At 36.2% G+C, this 20,197-nt stretch overlaps 1 protein-coding gene across 1 annotated transcript; it reads right to left on the bottom strand.

Moving 5' to 3' along the window:
• Window positions 1-1,884: 1,884 nt before the first annotated feature.
• Window positions 1,885-6,146, bottom strand: LOC308687079 (uncharacterized protein; the record flags this gene model as incomplete). Its single annotated transcript, XM_081359323.1, has 2 exons — window positions 6,012-6,146; window positions 1,885-3,309 (listed from the first exon to the last, which is right to left on the bottom strand). The coding sequence occupies exon 2, from the start codon at window positions 3,112-3,114 to the stop codon at window positions 1,885-1,887; it is 1,230 nt and encodes a 409-aa protein (XP_081215449.1). The 5' UTR covers window positions 3,115-3,309; window positions 6,012-6,146.
• Window positions 6,147-20,197: the final 14,051 nt, after the last annotated feature.

Below are 20,197 nucleotides of genomic sequence, written 5' to 3'. Positions count from 1 at the left end.
ATAGTAACCAGCTTAGAGTGAAAGGCGTGCGAGCTTTATAGCCCTGTTTACACCTGGTATTAAAATGCGTTTTGGTTGATTGGATCAAACGTCGACGATACTAAATACAGGTGTAAATGGGGAGTAAAATGTTTTGAGCTTGTCCAGTTTAGATGTAAATGTTGTCATTTGCGTTGTTTCCTGTTAACGCTTGTCTATACACAGGTTTTGTTACGGTCAACACTTACTGGAAGACTACATTATCCCTCATTGCTTAAACCACAGCAAACTACACAACTCAGATAATTATGTATAAAAAGTTGAAAAGTAATGGTAAATGTTTATGTTGTATTTTGTTTGCTTAATTAGGCAATTTTACTGACTTTCACTTTTGTTGTCGCGTGTTTTCTCAACGAGCTCCCCCTACAGCTGTGGGCCGTATATTTCACAACACTGTGGTAAAAAAAAAAATCTCACTTGCGGCGGCCTCCTCCCCCTTTCTACCGCTGCTCATGTGCATTTGTTATTATGGGAGCCGGCCAACTTTATCGTGTGGAGCTATGTCTACCGAGGTGGGAAATACATCATACACAGTATCATATGGTGTGTGTGTGTTTATGTTGAATTGCCGTAAAGCAGTTCGTGTTTCTTGCTCGTTCTTACTTCTCACGAGACTTCCTATTTCCAACTTACTGGGACGTTAGTCCACATGTTGCAAGGTTGGTTTTCCGCCGGGGAACGCTGGGGGGTGCGGGGAAAGTCACCATTCTCACCATATAAGGTTATTTAACTATCCAAATGATTTCTAAATGGATTTAAGTTGAAAAAGTTGCCAAGTTCCCCTTTAAAGTAAAGGTAATCTGATTTGATCATTTAATACACTGTTAATTACAATAAAAAACTAGCTGAAAACAAAAACCTACTGATAAAATAGAACCAAGACTTGACTTGAGACTTGACTTGGACCTCAAAGATTTGATACTTGATTTGGACCTCATGGACTTGAGACTTGATTTGGACCTCCAAGACTTGATTTGGACCTCATGGACTTGAGACTTGACTTGGACCTCATGGACTTGAGACTTGACTTGGACCTCATGGACTTGAGACTTGACTTGGACCTCATGGACTTGAGACTTGACTTGGACCTCATGGACTTGAGACTTGACTTGGACCTCAGGGACTTGAGACTTGATTTGGACCTCAGGGACTTGAGACTTGACTTGGACCTCATGGACTTGAGACTTGACTTGGACCTCATGGACTTGAGACTTGACTTGGACCTCATGGACTTGAGACTTGACTTGGACCTCAGGGACTTGAGACTTGATTTGGACCTCAGGGACTTGAGACTTGACTTGGACCTCATGGACTTGAGACTTGATTTGGACCTCAGGGACTTGTGAACATGTCTAAGCCTGGATGATGTGTAACACTGCATGTTGTCATAAGAGATTTAGTCTTTTTATTTGTGTAAATAATGCATCTACAGTCCATCTCCTTTATAAAGAAACCCACTACACTCAACAAACAAGCTCTGGTCACGGCATTCTCCATCCACAGTTTATGTTTGTAAATGTTGTGTTTAAAGACGCCGCTGTCTGCCATTTCAGACTTCCTACTGTCTGTGTGAATGCAACTAGGAAAATGATCCGGAGTATCTTATTATTACGACATGTTGAGTCATTATTGTGATGAAGTCCCATTATGAGATGTTAAGTCATTAGTGGTTTTCACACCGCATAGTTCTAGAAACTCAGCTATAGGAACTAGCCGGCACGGTAGATCCAAGATAACATTTTTATTTCTTGTTATAATAAAAAACATTCCAATCAGAAACCAAGCAGTCAGAAAAATGTCCTTTCAGTCATCATGGCTGTTAGGAAACTAATTTTGATTAACTACTTACTGTGATTTGAGACTGTGTTGATGCGGTTTCTCCACTGTATGGATCTTCATGTGTCGCTTCAGGTGAGTTTTAAAAGAAAAGCTCTTTCCACACTGATCACACGTGTGCAGCTTCTCTCTGCTGTGGATCCTCTCATGTTTTTTCAGAGTTCCTGACTGACTGAATCTCTTTTTACAGTGTGAGCACTTGTAAGGTTTTTCTCCAGTGTGGATCCTCTCATGTTTTTTCAGATTTGCTGACAGACTGAATCTCTTGTCGCAGTGTGAACACTTGTATGGTTTTTCTCCAGTGTGGATCCTCTCATGTTTTTTCAGATTTGCTGACAGACTGAATCTCTTGTCGCAGTGTGAACACTTGTATGGTTTTTCTCCAGTGTGGATCCTCTTATGTTTTTTCAGATTTGTTGACAGACTGAATCTCTTGTCGCAGTGTGAACACTTGTAAGGTTTTTCTCCAGTGTGGATTTTCATGTGTCTCTTAAGGCATGCCGATTGACTGAAGCTCTTCCCACACAGATCACATGTGAACAGTTTCTTTCCGATGTGAATACTCATATGATACTTAAGACTTGATTTGTGTCTGAAACCCATTCCACACTGATCACACGTGTGCGGTTTCTCTTTCCTGTGGATCATCTCATGTGATTTCAGACTTGATGACTGATTGAATCTCTTGTTGCAGTGTGAACACATGTAAGGTTTTTCTCCAGTGTGAATCCTCTGGTGCAGTTTTAAACAGATCGCTGAAGTAAAAGTCTTCTCACATTCAAAGCACATGTACTCTCTCACACCAGTATGAATTTTCTGATGTTTATGTAAATATGGCAGCAGTGAAAAACTCTTTCCACATTCAGAACATGAATGTGGCTTCTCCTTCTTATGAAGTATCAGGTGTTTCTTCAGGTTTGATGAATCGAGAAATGTTTTGCTGCATTGATCACATGCATACGGTTTCTCGCCGGTGTGGATCCTCATGTGAATCTTAAGGTGTGTTGATTGACTGAAGCTCTTCCCACAATGATCACATGTGAATGGCTTCTCTCTAGTGTGAATTCTCATGTGAATCTCAAGATATGCTTTTCCCGTGAAACTCTTCCCGCACTGATCACATGTGAACGGCTTTTCTCCGGTATGAACTCTCAAGTGGATCTTAAGATGTTGTTTGATTGAGAAACTCTTTCTACACTGATCACATGTGAATGGCTTCTCTCCAGTGTGAACTCTCATGTGAATATCAAGATGTTGTTTGGTTGTGAAACTCTTTCCACACTGAGTGCAGGACAAAGATTTCTTGGCTTTTTGTTTTCTTTAAAAATGTCTGTTTAGTCTTTGAGCGACTCAAAGGTTTTTCTCCAGGTTTGACATGATTTTCCTCCTTCACTTCACTTAGTTTTTCACTCTCCTCGCTCTCTTCCATCAGGTCTGACATGAAAAAAGAAAGAAAGTGAATTGCATTTTCAGTACATCAAAATAATTTGAAGAGAGAAATAGTGAAATGACATAAAATATAAAAAAGTCATGCATTTAAATGGATGGTTTCAAAGGCGGCAACAAAAACAACCGTTACTGCGCATGTGCACCTTTGTTGCCCAAACTTAACTTCCGGTAGACATCCGCAAAGAATCAATAACAATAGAGGCTGCGTTTCATCTTTTCTTTTAATTGTGCAACATTATCAGAATGAGGTCATTGTCAACAATGCTGGTGTAAATCAGTAGCGAGATCTAAATGAGGAGCTGCACACTGCTCAAGTGACTTAAAGTTATACTGCCAGAGGAATAATCGTGATACATGAATTTTATTTTTAATGTTCTATGTTTTTATTGATGCAGAATGTTTATTATAATCTCCCATTTCTGTCTACAATGAGTGGGGGGGGGGGAAGTCCCCCTTATAACATAACGCTTGTCCGGAACAAGTGAAAGTGAATTTGACTTGCCCGACAAACTATTAGCCTAATTAAAACGTCAATATCAAAAATAACTTGGAATCAACAAAAATGTGAGAATGATTCTGCATTCATTTGGTGTAAGTGTCGAGTGCACTGATGGTAATTTTTCACTGTTGAGGCTCACGCAGCCTCTCGAGGAGAAATCAAAACAAATGAGCGAACTTGCGAAGCACACACAGAAACTCACTTAAAGCTGGGGTAGGTAAGAATGGTCTAAAAAACGTATTTTTCAAATTTGTTTAAACTTTATATATATATTAATACATAATTAAAACGTAAGTATTCTGAAAAAGAAAGTATAAAAATCGAGTGTATGTAAACCTCTAACGACTGTTTTAAAGACAGCTCATTATTTCCATTCAGTCCACCCTCTCCCTTCTGGGGTCCTTCCAAAGCCACGCCCCCAAAACACATGAATGCGCGACTCCGACAGCTGAGCTGGAAGACGCATTATTTACCTGAGACGAGCGGAGAGGAAGGAGCGCAGTGCATGTAGCATCATGTCGGAATCACATGTAATAAAAAAATCTAACTTTATCATTATGAATATAAACAAATAAGATGTATTTTAGTAGCCTACTCATGTAATGTAACTTTATAACGTTGCACTCTTTCTATGAGTTATAAATATATTATATTCTAACGATATGTAATGCTAAATAAGGTTTGCTAGTACATTATTTTAGCAACATGACAAGCCAGTGAATTAGCAGGTTTCAATTGTTGCTTTGCACAGTGCGTGACATTTTATCTGTATGTTATGCGGCTAGAGTTTTAACACTGAGTCAATTTGTTGTATGAGCAGGTTCCACTCGAGAAATTGGTAGTTTTGGTTGTTTGTCCACCATTAGCACAGCTGCTCGGCACACCGGCAATCTTGATTTTGAATGACGGTACGCGCTGTGCAGGAGAGGGGCGATCAGCCCGTACGCGAACTTGATTGACACTGCTAAGACACTCCTCCTGGCTCTGAAGGCATCTGATTGGTTCTTTACACTCGGACCAAGTGGCAGTGATTGGTCAGAGTTTTTACTGTCCTGCAGCTGCTACAGAGGTCTGATTGTTTTCATTCCTTTTTCTGAACACATAATGTATTGACTACTCTCAGGATTTCACCCACTATAAAAAAGTGTTTCTGAACAGGATTACCTACCCTAGTTTTAAAATACTGCATTAAAAAAATGAATGTTGAATTTTATATTTGTAACATGATACAGTTAAGCAACATCACACGAGTAAGATTGCTGAATACATCACGGTTGAAAATGTGACACTGACTTCAGTTAATATTAAGTCACTTACATTTTAGACACAATATAGACTCTTTTTGATCTGTTTCAGCAGCGAAAACAAAGATCACGGTCTGTTATTATCCAGTGTGTTGTGATTAGCACTGCTTAGCGCATGTTCAGGAAATGTCCCACCCCTGCGAGTTCTGCTCTATTTGTGTAAAATTGCTCTAATCGATCACAAAATCATGGATAATTTTCCTAACAGGCTGTGAACAGTCTTACAAAAGCTACAGTAAACACTACATCAATACTGTTATGTTAGTTAGGCTAGCAGAGGTTAAGCTTTGCCCTTAGTTTACAACATATAGCAGCTACATAAAACTTATAACTGGAACAGTTAATAAAAAACACAACAAATAATAAGACATTCTTTTAAATTGAGATCCATAAACAGATTGTCACAAGTGGGAACTTCTCTATTTCAGGAGAAGCTTTTGTGTGTAGCCTGCATTTTACTCTCATCCTTCATGAAATGTGCAGCGCACAGACAAACATTGAGATTATAAAGTAAAGAACAGCGACAACACTCTTAATCTTCGCTAGCGCAGCTCAAACAGGCCTTAATTGTCCTCTGTTGGAGTAGATTATTTAAATGAGTAAAATTATGACTTCACAAGATCCAGAAAAAAAACGTTGTAGTCCAAACGAGCAGTTCATTGTAGTTCTTGGTTACAAAGCTCAAAGTCCAATCCAAAGGGATATTTTATTTAACAGAATTCACTTTCCTAACAGATTTTTGTAATGCTTGAACAGTAAATTTACACACTAACTAAAGTTGGAAAAATGGAAAAAGCATAATAGCACCCCTTGAACAAGTGTGTCTGATTTTCCTCCTTTAAAAATTGAACATTTTTTTTTGTAAATTGGGAATAAACACCAACCTCTTTGTTCTTCAGGATATTCAGTGTGTTTCAATCTGCAAGGTTCTGGATCACTCATGTTCTCACTGTCCTCTTTAATAAACTCAGTCTTTGCAGATTTCAGCTCTTCCTGGTGCTCTGATGCTCGTCTTCACTTGTAGCTGATGGGAATTTACAGCATATATTGGAGAAGTGCAGTGGGAGGAGCTTCACTGATGATGTAATTGACGTGGGAGGAGCTTCATTGATGATGTGATTGACATGGGAGGGGCTTCAATTATGGTAAATTTTAGTGGGAGGAGCTAATCTGCCAAAATCTAAAATAAATCATTTACTTTGTTTGTTTTAATAGTGTCAAAGACCGGATGTCAAGTTATTTTGTCTGTATCTGATTTAATTTTTAAATGAAATGTACATTTTTTATAAACATAGAAAACCCATTCAATGTGAAGTTTCTATTTTACAGTTTTTCACAATTGCTTAGAAACAAGTCCATTCCCTGAACTAAATTCTCAGTAGTCTAAACCAATTTGTTGAATAATTCACTCTTTCTGCAAAACCTTAAACAAGTTCAGGCAGTGAAAACACTGTTTGCAAAACTCTAAACACATTCTCACTCACTAAAACACATTTGACACTGTGATGCATTTGTGAATTGTGTCGTAGCAATTGTGAAAAACTATAATGTTTCAAATAACCTTGGTGAAAACAAAAGGAAAAAGATACATTTATGTAAAAATTAAATTACATATTTATTCTTACCTGTACTTATTGAAATATATAAAATAAGTGATCATACTAAATGTTATTATATTTTAAATATTGATATTAAAACATCTTGCTGACAAATTGGTAAAACCTAGTGGTTTGAAGGAAAGTATAAATACTTAAATTTACAATGAATGAGTATTTTGTGGTTTAACTATGATCCTTAAATACAGTCTTTGAATATGTCATCAAATAATTATTCTTCTAAACATGCCTGAAAATATTTTTTGCAATATTTGTCTTTGACCCATATGTTATTTGACACATTTAAGCATTTATATCAAGCTGTCTGTCTGTAAAGCAACTGATGCTAATTCACAATCCTTTATTTCTAATTCTAACATTATTCTCTTTCTTCATTAAAATAACTGCAGATATCTAGAAAATTGGTAAAGAACTGCAAGAAAAACATATGAAAACATAAACACAGACATAAATGAACATAGGGTATTTGTTGGCTACTATATGTTCATTTATTTCTGTCTGTTGACACCAGTGAAATGAGCTTTAAGTGTCAATTTACAGGAGATCTGAAGACATCAGCATAATAAATGAGGTGAAAACAGGAACTATTGTCATGAAATAAAGAGTGTTTTCAGCAGATCTGTTAATATTGATGAGCCTCAGACTATCAACACTCTTTCAACGAGCCATTCAGGATCATCAGCAGATCATCTCACTTTAAAGTGTTTGCTGTTAGAAACACATTATTTGAGTCAGGATAGATGATAAAAGCCTGTAAAACTGCTCTATGGGGAAAATGCTAATCAACAATCCTTGTTTATCATCTCCATGTTTGATTTTCAAAGTTAACTACTAACATTTGCCTCTTTAAACTAGAGACACACAGTTTCCCCTGCAAATAAATTGCAAAAGGTGCAATGAGAAGAATATTAATCTCAATTCAGAAATCTCAAACATGGTGATGATCAACAATTGTAATTCAGTAAAAATATGAACTCTGAAACATATGGCAGCTAAATAACAGCAGCGTAAATAATGCTGGTTAATGCAAAGCAATAATATTTTTTATTTTAACAATAACCCCATAATTTATTCAAGCTGCAATGCATGCTGGGAACTGGCACAACATTGTTGAATGTAAAATTGTTTGTTCAAATAACTCAATTTGTAAAGTTGGGACAACATTTGGACAAGTTTTGGAAAAATACATGAGAACCTATTAGGTCAACAAAACAAATGTTGCAGAGCATTCCTGTTTATTTCTATCAAGAGTAAACATACTTATCCCAAATAATCTTTGTTCAAGATATTTTTACATTCACATAAATTGAATTTTTTTTTACTTTACTTTGGACAAACAGACTAAATAATTGTAATATTAATTCTTCTACAGTTGATTCTGAAAGCTGATTAAAATATATTTAATTAATTATACATATTTCCATATTTTGCTACATAAATCTATACATAAATGTTAAAATACAGATAAATATGAATACAGTTTGCCACTGGAAACATAATTGCCACTGATCATTGTCAGTTTCTGCACATAAAAACTGTTACATGTCAAAGATCTGATTACTTTATTACACTGAGTTATCATAAACCCAAGCCATATTTCAATTCATAGTTACTTATCTGCAGTGGTTGATGAAGATGAGTGTCAATAGTGTTTTTATTTTATTTTATTTTTTATTATTATTGATGTTTTATCCATGTCATATTGTGAGAAATGACAGTATTTTCTTTTAATAGAGCAGTTTTACAGGCTTTTATCATCTATCCTGACTCAAATAATGTGTTTCTAACAGCAAACACTCAGAATAAAGTGAGATGATCTGCTGATGATCCTGAATGGATTGTTGAATGAGTGTTGATAGTCTGAGGCTCATCAATATTAACAGATCTGCTGAAAACACTCTTTATTTCATGACAATAGTTCCTGTTTTCACCTCATTTATTATGCTGATGTCTTCAGATCTCCTGTAAATTGACACTTAAAGCTCATTTCATTGGTGACAACAGACTGTTCTGTCTTTATGCATTGAACTTTTTTTCTAACCATTATTTATATTCGGAATAATTGTATTACAATATTTATATTCTGTTTCTCAAAGTATAAAAACAAACTCAGTAACTGATATTTTATTTTTATTTTGGGCAGATCATCTCCTTCCACAAAAAAATACCATGACTGAGGCCCCTCCCATGTCATTTACATCACCAGTGATGCTCCTCCCACAGTAATCACATCATCAGTGAAGCTCCTCCCACTGTAATTCTCCAATAAATGCTGGAATATCCCCTACAAGTGAAGACGAGCATCAGAGCATCAGGAAGAGCTGAAATCTGCAAAGACTGAGTTTATTAAAGAGGACAGTGAGAACATGAGTGATCCAGAATCCTGCAGAATGAAACACACTGAAGATCCTGAAGAACAAAGAGGTTGGTGTTTATTCTTCATTCATTCATGATGCTGAAGAACATTCATGTTAGAAACATTCAAGCACTTCACCACTTTTAGATTAACAGTTCAACTGTGAGATGGGTACAGGGAACATTTCAACAAGGGGAAACTGTCATTTATTGTCAATATCATATCAAACGAAGTAAAATTTTAGCTCTGGTTTATACTTAGTTAACAATTTTTGTTGGACATTTCTCAATATTTTTATTATTATTATTTTTTGTTTTTAAGCAATAAACAATAAACTGTATTAAGTAAATTACATTTCCAGGATGGCTGACAGGGTTGTAAGTGTAACTTAAGCGATATCTGATTATTTGTATAAGTTGTATTAATTTATCTGATTATTTGTATAAGTTGTATTAATTAATCATAAATTATATAAGTTATACTGTTATAGAGATCATTCTTCTTATAGTAACTTTAGTAACAGGGTGGATGAATACAGTAAATATATTTTAATATATATAATAATGGCTGTCCTTACTCGTGATTTTTCCCTGTTTCTTTGGTAACCCAGAAAATAAGCTCTGAGACAAGTTTATGATTCTTACACGTTTAGTTCATAATGATATGATGATTATAATGGTGTAATATAATGACTGTATTTCTTCCAGTATTAGCCTTTTCGTTGGCTTTTGGATTACTGCAGAAAATAAGAAATATATTTGGTAACCCAAAATGGTGCCACACGTTGCTTTTCAAATTGTCAGGAGTGTAGATTTCAAACTCCTCGTCAGGCGTGGTTGTTGTAGGCGTTGGTGCAGCCGTTGTTTTGGTTATACAAAATAGGTGCTAACCAGGGGTGCGTTTTCCAAAACCATCGTTATTCAACTCTGTTCGCAAGTTCCGCCATTACCAGCATAGTTCAACGAGTCGGTGTTTCCCGAAACCATAGTTTTAATGAACATTCGCAAACAGCATCGCAAAGATGTGTTGTTGGAATGACAGATCTCGACCTGTCGTTAGAAGAGTAGTTTCTAGTTTGCATGACATGTGGACTTAATGCAAAATAAGCAAGCTGACATTCTGTACAACCCTTTTATTTAGAATACATACAAATGTCATGTACGTCTTTCTAGTTTGTCAAGACAAATTAAAGCACCGTTTTTGAAGAGTGCGCATGTGCGAACATGCTCGACTATAAGAATGAGCCTATGATTGAATCTGGAAATAAAGCAAAATAACTGAGTAAATAGTCCTCAGATGCCATGTCTGTAATTTATAGCAAAACATTTAGCGTTAATTTGATCTCAAACAGTTTACCAATGTCTAATAACAAGCACAAACTGTGTTAAAAGGAATTTGACGTACAAGTAAAAATGTAGGCTATCTGTCCTACAGCGTTTTTTCTACTTTACCACAGTAAAGAATACGAAAATAATAGGCCTAATTAAAAGCGAAGAAAGGAAGAAACCTTCGGAAATAGGTGAGACGCGAGTGAAGATATGGGAAAATAAACAAGAGATTCCATGCAGGGATGAGTCACGATTTTTAAATATTTGATTAGTTGATTTAATTATAGAATATCTAAAAGGGTTGTGTGATTATTCTCTAAAATAAAATCTACATGTTTTCGGTGCTGATGCGGTGGTGACGCGTTCATGTAACCGGAGGGTGACACTGCCAATAACACACATGATAGCTGTCACAAAGAACCAGCAAAAGTAATTATTATGTATGTGTCAAATATAGCAAGGAGACATTTGAATTGTTTATAAATAAATTGTTTTCTGTGTCAGTGTCGGCTGCAAAGATTAAGTTGACGATGTTGACTCTTCATCTTCGCTAGTCGGTTTATTTTCGTTTTGAATTGTTTTGTTTAAAAGTAGACAATTCAAGCTTTCTATATGGAATAATAGCTAATGGAATACTGTTAAATTGTTAAATAAATAGTCTGGTGACCAGATCGAAAACCAGAATTCAAAGCCGACAAAGTTTAAATTTATGGGCTCACGCACAACTCTATCATTCGTCATGAATTCAAACTTTTCCATGGCTGCGATGTAACATTTAATTGCTTACCTATTATTTCTTTTGTAAACAAAGCTTTGTGCTTCACTCATGTCATAATATTAATGTAAAGCACTCACATACAAAAAAAATATTTTGGCGAACCACCACCGGTGCTACTCAGCCACCGCGGTAGTTTAGTATATTTTTACTCTGTGCAATTTCTATAATTTCAATGAAGACCTTTGAGTTTGTGTTTTAGTAAACAGTATTATTATTATTATTATTATCATCATCACTATTAATCGAAGTACACTCTAATGTACAATAGTAAGTTTATGTTATTTGTTATATGTTATTTCAAGTAAAACCAAACTTTTATATTGACAGGGTGTCAAAGACTTTTGAGTTTGACAAATGTGGATAGTTTTATCAAATCAAATGGTGAAATGTTCATGAAGTGACTCTGCAGATGAAGTTCATGTGTTCATGTATAAGGAGACAGCAGACGCTGAAATAATTGCGTCACGGGTGCAGCGCTCTTTCACACATACATACACACGCCAGAACATACAGACAGTCTTTTTGAGCTTTAATATTCACAGTCACTAGTCCGTATCTATATCTGATTATTTGTACAGTCCTACTTTTGATTTATTCATCCCACAATTCTGTGCCGTTCCATTTTATACAGTAAGTTGCATTAGTGACTGGATTCTGTGATTCTGCATCTCGGGAATCAAATGCTCTACATGGTATTTGCAGTATTAAAGAGATTTAGTTTTGTCAGGTTATTTATTTTTGTGTTATAAAGTTGTTTCTATTAGTGTAGTAAGAGTATGTATTTAAAGGGTTAGTTCACCCAAAAAAGAAAATTCTGTCAGTAATTTCTCACCCTCATGTTGTTCCAACCCCGTAAGACCTTCGTTCATCTTCGGAACACAAATTACATTTTTTTATTTCACTATATAGCACTTCTGGGTTGTACGTCACACGCATCACACACATGACCAGCGTCGGCCAATAGTGACCCTACGTGTGACGTATAACACAGAAGCGCTAAGCAGTTATACTACGTGAAAAAACTCGAGGCCCAGAGAGAAGGAAATTAATAGTGGAATAAAGTCATTATTTTTTTGGGGGGGGGTTTGCGCACAAAAAGTATTCTTGTCGCTTTATAAACTTAAGATTGATCCACTGTAGTCACTTGGACTATATTAACGGTGTCTTTAATGCATTTTCTGGGCCAGCAAGTTATAATGTCTTAGAAGCCTATGAAAGAGTGATCCAGCTCTCAGATTTAATAAAAAATATCTTAATTTGTGTTCTGAAGATGAGCGAAGGTCTTATGGGGTTGGAACAACATGAGGGTGAGTAATTACTGACAGAATTTTCATTTTTGGGTGAACTAACCCTTTAAAAATTTAAACCGGTTTACCGTCCAGTATTAGTCATAACCTCCGACTAATAATCACACTTATGAGTATGTGACCGTGAGATCAGCATTATTGGCTGGGGTAAAACTCTAAGTGACACTGCAATCCAAATGAACCAGTAAAATGTAATGTAAAGAGTCTAATAGAATAATCAAATGTCTATTTAAATTATGATATAAATGACTAATAGTTCATTGGCTTTCCAACTTGAACTGGAACGTTTCCAGTGTTTATGGTTTCCCACGTTCACATGCGAATGAATGGGAGTCATTGGAATTAAAAGTCTAGTGTGACTGGACTGTAATAAAAGTTTTAAGTAAAATAGTAAAAATTTTAAGTGAAATAAATTAAATATCAATCTAAACATTGATATCAACATTATGACACTATTGTATCATTTTTAATGCTAATATTACATTAGATAATTGTGTCATTGATCAAATATATTTAACAGTTCTTGATACAGAAACATGGGATTTGTGTCAATAATGTTTTAGAAATAATTTTTAGAAGATCAATGTACCTCATTTATGGAGAGTAGTTTTTGTTATTACATCAGAGCTCTTTTTATGTCCTTTCACTTCATATTCCTCTCTTTGAATTATTTTTGTTGTACTGAAAATGAAATAACTTTTTCCTTTGATTTCAGACCTGATGGAAGTGAAGGAGGAGAGTGAAGAACTGAGTGAAGTGAAGGAGGGGAGTGAAGAACTGAGTGAAGTGAAGGAGGAGAGTAAAGAACTGAGTGAAGTGGAGGAGGAGAGTGAAGAACTGAGTGAAGTGAAGGAGGAGAGTGAAGAACTGAGTGAAGTGAAGGAGGAGAGTGAAGAACTGAGTGAAATGAAGGAGGAGAGTGAAAAACTGAGTGAAGTGAAGGAGGAGAGTGAAGAACTGAGTGAAGTAGAGGAGGAGAGTGAAGAACTGAGTGAAGTGAAGGAGGAGAGTGAAGAACTGAGTGAAGTAGAGGAGGAGAGTGAAGAACTGAGCGAAGTTGAGGAGGAACATCATGTCAAACCTGGAGAAAAACCTTTAAGTCATTCAAAGACTAAAAATATATTTTTTAAGAAAACAAGAGCCAAGAAATCTACGACCTGCACTCAGTGTGGAAAGAGTTTCACAACCAAACCAAGTCTTAAGCTTCACATGAGACTTCATACTGGAGAGAAGCCACACACGTGTGATCAGTGCGGGAAGAGCTTCACACAAAAACAACATCTTAAGCTTCACATGAGAGTTCACACCGGAGAGAAGCCGCACACCTGTGATCAGTGCGGGACGAGCTTCGCACAAAAACAACATCTTCAAGGCCACATGAGGATCCACACTGGAGAAAAGCCATACTCATGTGATCAGTGTGGAAAGAGTTTTACACACAAACATAGTCTTGAGATTCACAAGAGAGTTCATACTGGACAGAGGCCGTTCACATGTGATCAATGTGGGAAAGATTTCATGCACTCATCAACCCTTAAGAGTCACATGAGAAAACACACTGGAGAAAAGCCGCATGCATGTGATCAGTGTGAAAAGAGATTCTCAGACAAACAACATCTTAACCTTCACATGAGAGTTCACACTGGAGAGAAGCCATTCACGTGTGATCAGTGCGGAAAGAGTTTCACACAAAAACCTCAACTTAATAGACACATGCGTATCCACACTGGAGAAAAGCCGTATGCATGTGATCAGTGTGGGAAAAGCTTCGCACTATCATCAAGCCTTGATGTTCACATGAGAGTTCACACTGGAGAGAAGCCGTTCTCATGTGATCAATGTGGCAAAACATTTATTGTGGCAGCAAACTTGAAGAGACACCAGGTAGTTCATACGAAGGAGAAGCCACATTCATGTTCTGTGTGTGGAAAGAGTTTTTCACTGCAGCTATATTTACATAAACATGAGAAAATTCACACTGGTGTGAGAGAGTACATGTGCTTTGAGTGTGAGAAGACTTTTATTACAGCTGAACATTTAAAACTGCACCAGATTATTCACACTGGAGAAAAACCTTACATGTGTTCACACTGTGACAAGAGATTCAATCAGTCAGGACATCTGAAAAAACATGAGAGGATCCACACAGGAGAGAAGCCGCACACGTGTGATCAGTACGGGACAAGTTTCTCTTTTAAAACTCACCTGAATCGACACATGATGATCCATTCAGTGGAGAAACCACATCAAGACAGTCATGGTAAGTACTGTAGTTCCCCAGCTAACAGACTTTATTTATAAGAACGTTTTCAAAAATATTCAGAACAAAAATATTCTCCAAATATTCAGAACCAATTGTTGGTTCTGGGTACGTAAAAAATGTCCAGTTTTCTTGACATTAGAGGAATGTGTTTTAAAAGGTATAATGTTCCTCAAACGTTCTTTCAACTTCATTTTGATTTAAAATTCAACATTCCAGGAACGTTGATTTGTAACATTCCAAGAACATCCAAATGTCCAGTTTCCTGAATGTTAATAGAATGTTTTTTAAAGGTTAGTATGATATTCCTGAAACCCTGTCATGTTTGGAACCATCCTCAAACCAGATTCGATTGGTTTAAAATGACTATTGAACTCATCAGTGATCTTGACTTATGGCTTCACTTTTTATTTAACATTTTTTCTCTCATTTGAAATGTCACATGATTTAATGTTTCTTTTAGACCTGATGGGAGAACCAGAGAGAAACCTTACACATGTGATCAATTTGGGAAGAGCTTCACTGATAAAGGAAACTTTAAGAAACACATGAGGATCCACACTAGTGTAAGACTGGAAAAACTGGCTGAAGAACGACCACTTCTCGAGGACAAAGGACCTTGCTGTAAATTACCATTTGAACTCACCATTTGAGACAAAAGTCTCACCTAATCTACATTTAAATAGTTCAAAGTTACTATCAGATTTAATGTTATTACCTTGACAAACTATACACTGTTAGACCTTACCAGTTTTTTTACAGTAAAATACTGGCAACACTGTTGCCAGTAATTTACTGTTAATTGTACAGTTCTTTACTGTATTATACTGTATGTTACTGTAATAATGCACTGAATTAAAACTCGAGTTAACTAATTTCACTTGCAGAAACCGACTGCCTTAAATTGACAAACTGTCATTTAAATGTATTAACTAAAATGTATAATGCATTAATAATGTGAGCAAAGTATTACTGTGAACTTATTTCATTTGAGACCACTAAAACAATATTGTAAATAAAGAGATTTCCACTGGACCATCAAATACACAGTCACAGCCTGTTAAATAAAGCAACATGCAGCAAATCATCAATGTTTGTAGATCTTCTCCTGGACTGAAGCACAGGCTCTACTCTTCAGCACAACGGTGACCCAAAAAACAAGATTTTACAGTAGACTACTGGCAAACCCATAGGAAAATCCACACTACAAAGAGTAAAAAGTAACACTGAGACAGTGTTGCAGTGTATAATTAAGGGAATATGTAAGTGATTGTTGAGCATTAGTGATGAACACCTGCTGTTAACAAGCAGAATCACTGGAGGAAAGAGGAACATAAAATAGAGAAACACAAGAAATACAGCTGACTTCCAGCCATTAAACATTATTACACTTATTATTAACCAGTATGACTGTATTTCTGTCATATATCAACAGAAGTTGTTAGTGAGATGTTTATTTGAAAATGTTTGGTTTGAAGTTACCATTATAGAGATCAGTGTTTGCTTTAGTTGGGATGCTAACTTTTTAACATTAGATTTTCTCTGGCTGCATGAACTGTGTTTCTACAAGCCACACTTGTGCAAACATGGTGTGTGAATTATTGTGGTTATATTGATTATGATGACAAAATCATCATATAGCTTGTTATTTTACTAATCTCAATCACAAAAGTAATACATTACCACCACTGTGAAACAGCAGACAATGACTAATATTTTAACACATCATGCACAACCAAAGAAACAGAGCTACACTGTCTTGTAGAAACACAGAGATATCAAAAATTACAACATGAATCTCAATAATGGTTGCAATATATATATATACACTGTTAGACCTTACCGGGTTTTTTTACAGTAAAATACTGGCAACACTGTTGCCAGTAATTTACTGTTAATTGTACAGTTCTTTACTGTAATCTACAGTATGTTACTGTAAAAATGCACTAAAACTCGAGTTAACTAATTTCACTTGCAGAAACCGACTGTCTTAAATTAACCAACTGTCATTTAAATGTATTAACTAAAATTTATAATGCATTAACAAAGTGAACAAAGTATTACTGTGAACTTATTTCTTTTGAAACCACAAAAAAATCTTGGTAAATAAAGAGATTTCCACTGGACCAGTAACTACACAGTCACCGCCTGTTAAATAAAGCAACATGCAGCATATCATCAATGTCTCTAGATCTTCTCCTGGACTGAAGCACAGGCTCTACTCTTCTGCACAATGGTGACCCAAAAAACTATTTTTTACAGTAAACTACTGGCAACAGTGTTGCCAGTATAAACCTGTTTTATAACTTACAGTTTATTACTGTTAAAATACATTTTGTGGGTGTGTCTTTTTATCTTACACTGTTAACCCTTTCAACCCCACAGGGAAATCCACACTACAAAGAGTAAAAAGTAACACTGCAGTGAGATAATTAAGAGAATATGTAAGTGATTGAGCATTAGTGATGAAAACCTGCTGTTAACAAGCAGAATCACTGAAGGAAAGAGGAACACAAGAACAGAAAATAGAGAAACACAAGAACTACAACTGACTTCCAGCCATTACACATTATTACACTTATTATTAACCAGTATGACTTTATTTCTGTCATACATCTACAGAAGTTGTTGTTGAGATGTTTAATTAAAAATGTTTGTTTGAAGTTACCATTATAGAGATCAGTGTTTGCTTTAGTTGGGATGCTGATGCTAAAACATTAGTGTTTCTTTTGCTGCTTGAGCTGTTTTTGTGCAAGTCACACTTGTGCACACACACAGTTTATGAGTGATGGTGGTTATGTTGATTATGGTGATAAAATCATCATATTGCCTGTTCATTCACTAAGGAATTCATTCCTACTCATTCAGAGTTTAATCCTCAATCAAAAGTGTTACATTATCACCACTATGAAACTACAGCAATAAATTACAATTACTTATTTTTTTAACACATCATGCATAAACAAAAAAGAAACAGAGCTTCTCCTTCTTTTAGAAACACAGAGATATCACAATTTAGCACATGAATCTCAACAATGGTGGCAATATTTTTTTATTTTTCATGCAGCAGTGCATGCTGGGAGTTTTATATTATCCTGGAACCCAGCATGCATTGCGACATGAAACTTTTGATTGTCACCATTGTTGAGATTCATATGCTGATTGTTGATGTCTGTGTGTGTCTGAGTCAAGCTGGAGTTAAACATGTTTTAATTCACCTGATTACAACATTGTATTTTTAATGCACTATATGATTATGATATTCTTCAGAAGACCTAATTACAGAAATGTTGATTTTATGTTGTAGATTCACAGATAAATATGCTAAACATGAAGCACCCATAAATTCAAAAGAATATATAGAGGAAAGATCTGAAATTCAGACATGTCCAGAACGAATGTTAAATCATCCCAAAAGCCAAAAACAACTAATCATCTTCCTCTTGACTTTTTCTTGCCATAACAAATGTGTTTTATAAACTCACTGTTACAGCAGTCAGAGAGAGATCAATGGTTAGCAGTCAAGGGACAAGAGACCAACTAAAGCAAATACCGATCTCCATCATGGTGACAACAAATTTTATTACTAACTCAATCTCTGTTAATTCTATACAAGAACTTTTGTACATGTATGAAATAAATAATCGTAAACTGGTTTGTAAACTGGTTTCACACTCAGTGTTGCTGGAATTCAGTTGTAGTTTCTGTTTCTCTTTTTTCTGTTCTTGTTTCTCTGTCCTTCGGTGATTCTGCTTATCAGGTGTTCATCCGTGTCTCAATTCACTCAATTCTTTTTCATTCAAGTGGACTATATTAGTGAACTAATGTAGTGAATAGTGATTGAGGATATAGGGTGTGATTGGGAAAACAGCCTCTGAGTGTCGATTTTGAGCGCTGTTAATTCACAGTATATTCCTGTAGGCTAGTTTTGTTTTCTACGGTATATTACTGTTTTAATGGAAAATGGTATGATATTGTCCTTTTTTTTACAGCAAGGGTTAACAGTGTATATATATATATATATATATATATATATATATACACTCACCTAAAGGATTATTAGGAACACCATACTAATACTGTGTTTGACCCCCTTTCGCCTTCAGAACTGCCTTAATTCTACGTGGCATTGATTCAACAAGGTGCTGAAAGCATTCTTTAGAAATGTTGGCCCATATTGATAGGATAGCATCTTGCAGTTGATGGAGATTTGTGGGATGCACATCCAGGGCACGAAGCTCCCGTTCCACCACATCCCAAAGATGCTCTATTGGGTTGAGATCTGGTGACTGTGGGGGCCATTTTAGTACAGTGAACTCATTGTCATGTTCAAGAAACCAATTTGAAATGATTCGAGTTTTGTGACATGGTGCATTATCCTGCTGGAAGTAGCCATCAGAGGATGGGTACATGGTGGTCATAAAGGGATGGACATGGTCAGAAACAATGCTCAGGTAGGCCGTGGCATTTAAACGATGGCCAATTGGCACTAATGGGCCTAAAGTGTGCCAAGAAAACATCCCCCACACCATTACACCACCACCACCAGCCTGCACAGTGGTAACAAGGCATGATGGATCCATGTTCTCATTCAGTTTACGCCAAATTCTGACTCTACAATCTGAATGTCTCAACAGAAATCGAGACTCATCAGACCAGGCAACATTTTTCCAGTCTTCAACTGTCCAATTTTGATGAGCTTGTGCAAATTGTAGCCTCTTTTTCCTATTTGTAGTGGAGATGAGTGGTACCCGGTGGGGTCTTCTGCTGTTGTAGCCCATCCGCCTCAAGGTTGTGCATGTTGTGGCTTCACGAATGCTTTGCTGCATACCTCGGTTGTAACGAGTGGTTATTTCAGTCAAAGTTGCTCTTCTATCAGCTTGAATCCGTCGGCCCATTATCCTCTGACCTCTAGCATCAACAAGGCATTTTCGCCCACAGGACTGCCGCATACTGGATGTTTTTCCCTTTTCACACCATTCTTTGTAAACCCTAGAAATGGTTGTGCGTGAAAATCCCAGTAACTGAGCAGATTGTGAAATACTCAGACCGGCCCGCCTGGCACCAACAACCATGCCATGCTCAAAATTGCTTAAATCACCTTTCTTTCCCATTCTGACATTCAGTTTGGAGTTCAGGAGATTGTCTTGACCAGGACCACACCCCTAAATGCATTGAAACAACTGCCATGTGATTGGTTGATTAGATAATTGCATTAATGAGAAATTGAACAGGTGTTCCTAATAATCCTTTAGGTGAGTGTATTTATGAGTTTCTTATCGTTTTAAAGGAGACATATCATGCTTTTAAATCGTTCCTTTTTACATATAAATCATACATTTGTAGTCTATATAAAGCGGAACTGCAATGCTTGGGTCTGAATTCCTCATTATTATAGCTCCACAGGACCCTTTTCTACCCCTTT

The sequence above is a fragment of the Scardinius erythrophthalmus genome (assembly GCF_964197995.2).
Source record: "Scardinius erythrophthalmus genome assembly, chromosome: 1".
In the NCBI taxonomy this organism is placed as follows: Eukaryota; Metazoa; Chordata; class Actinopteri; order Cypriniformes; family Leuciscidae; genus Scardinius; species Scardinius erythrophthalmus.
The sequence above is the reverse complement of the archived record's forward strand: the minus strand, read 5'-3'. Positions and strand labels throughout refer to the sequence as shown.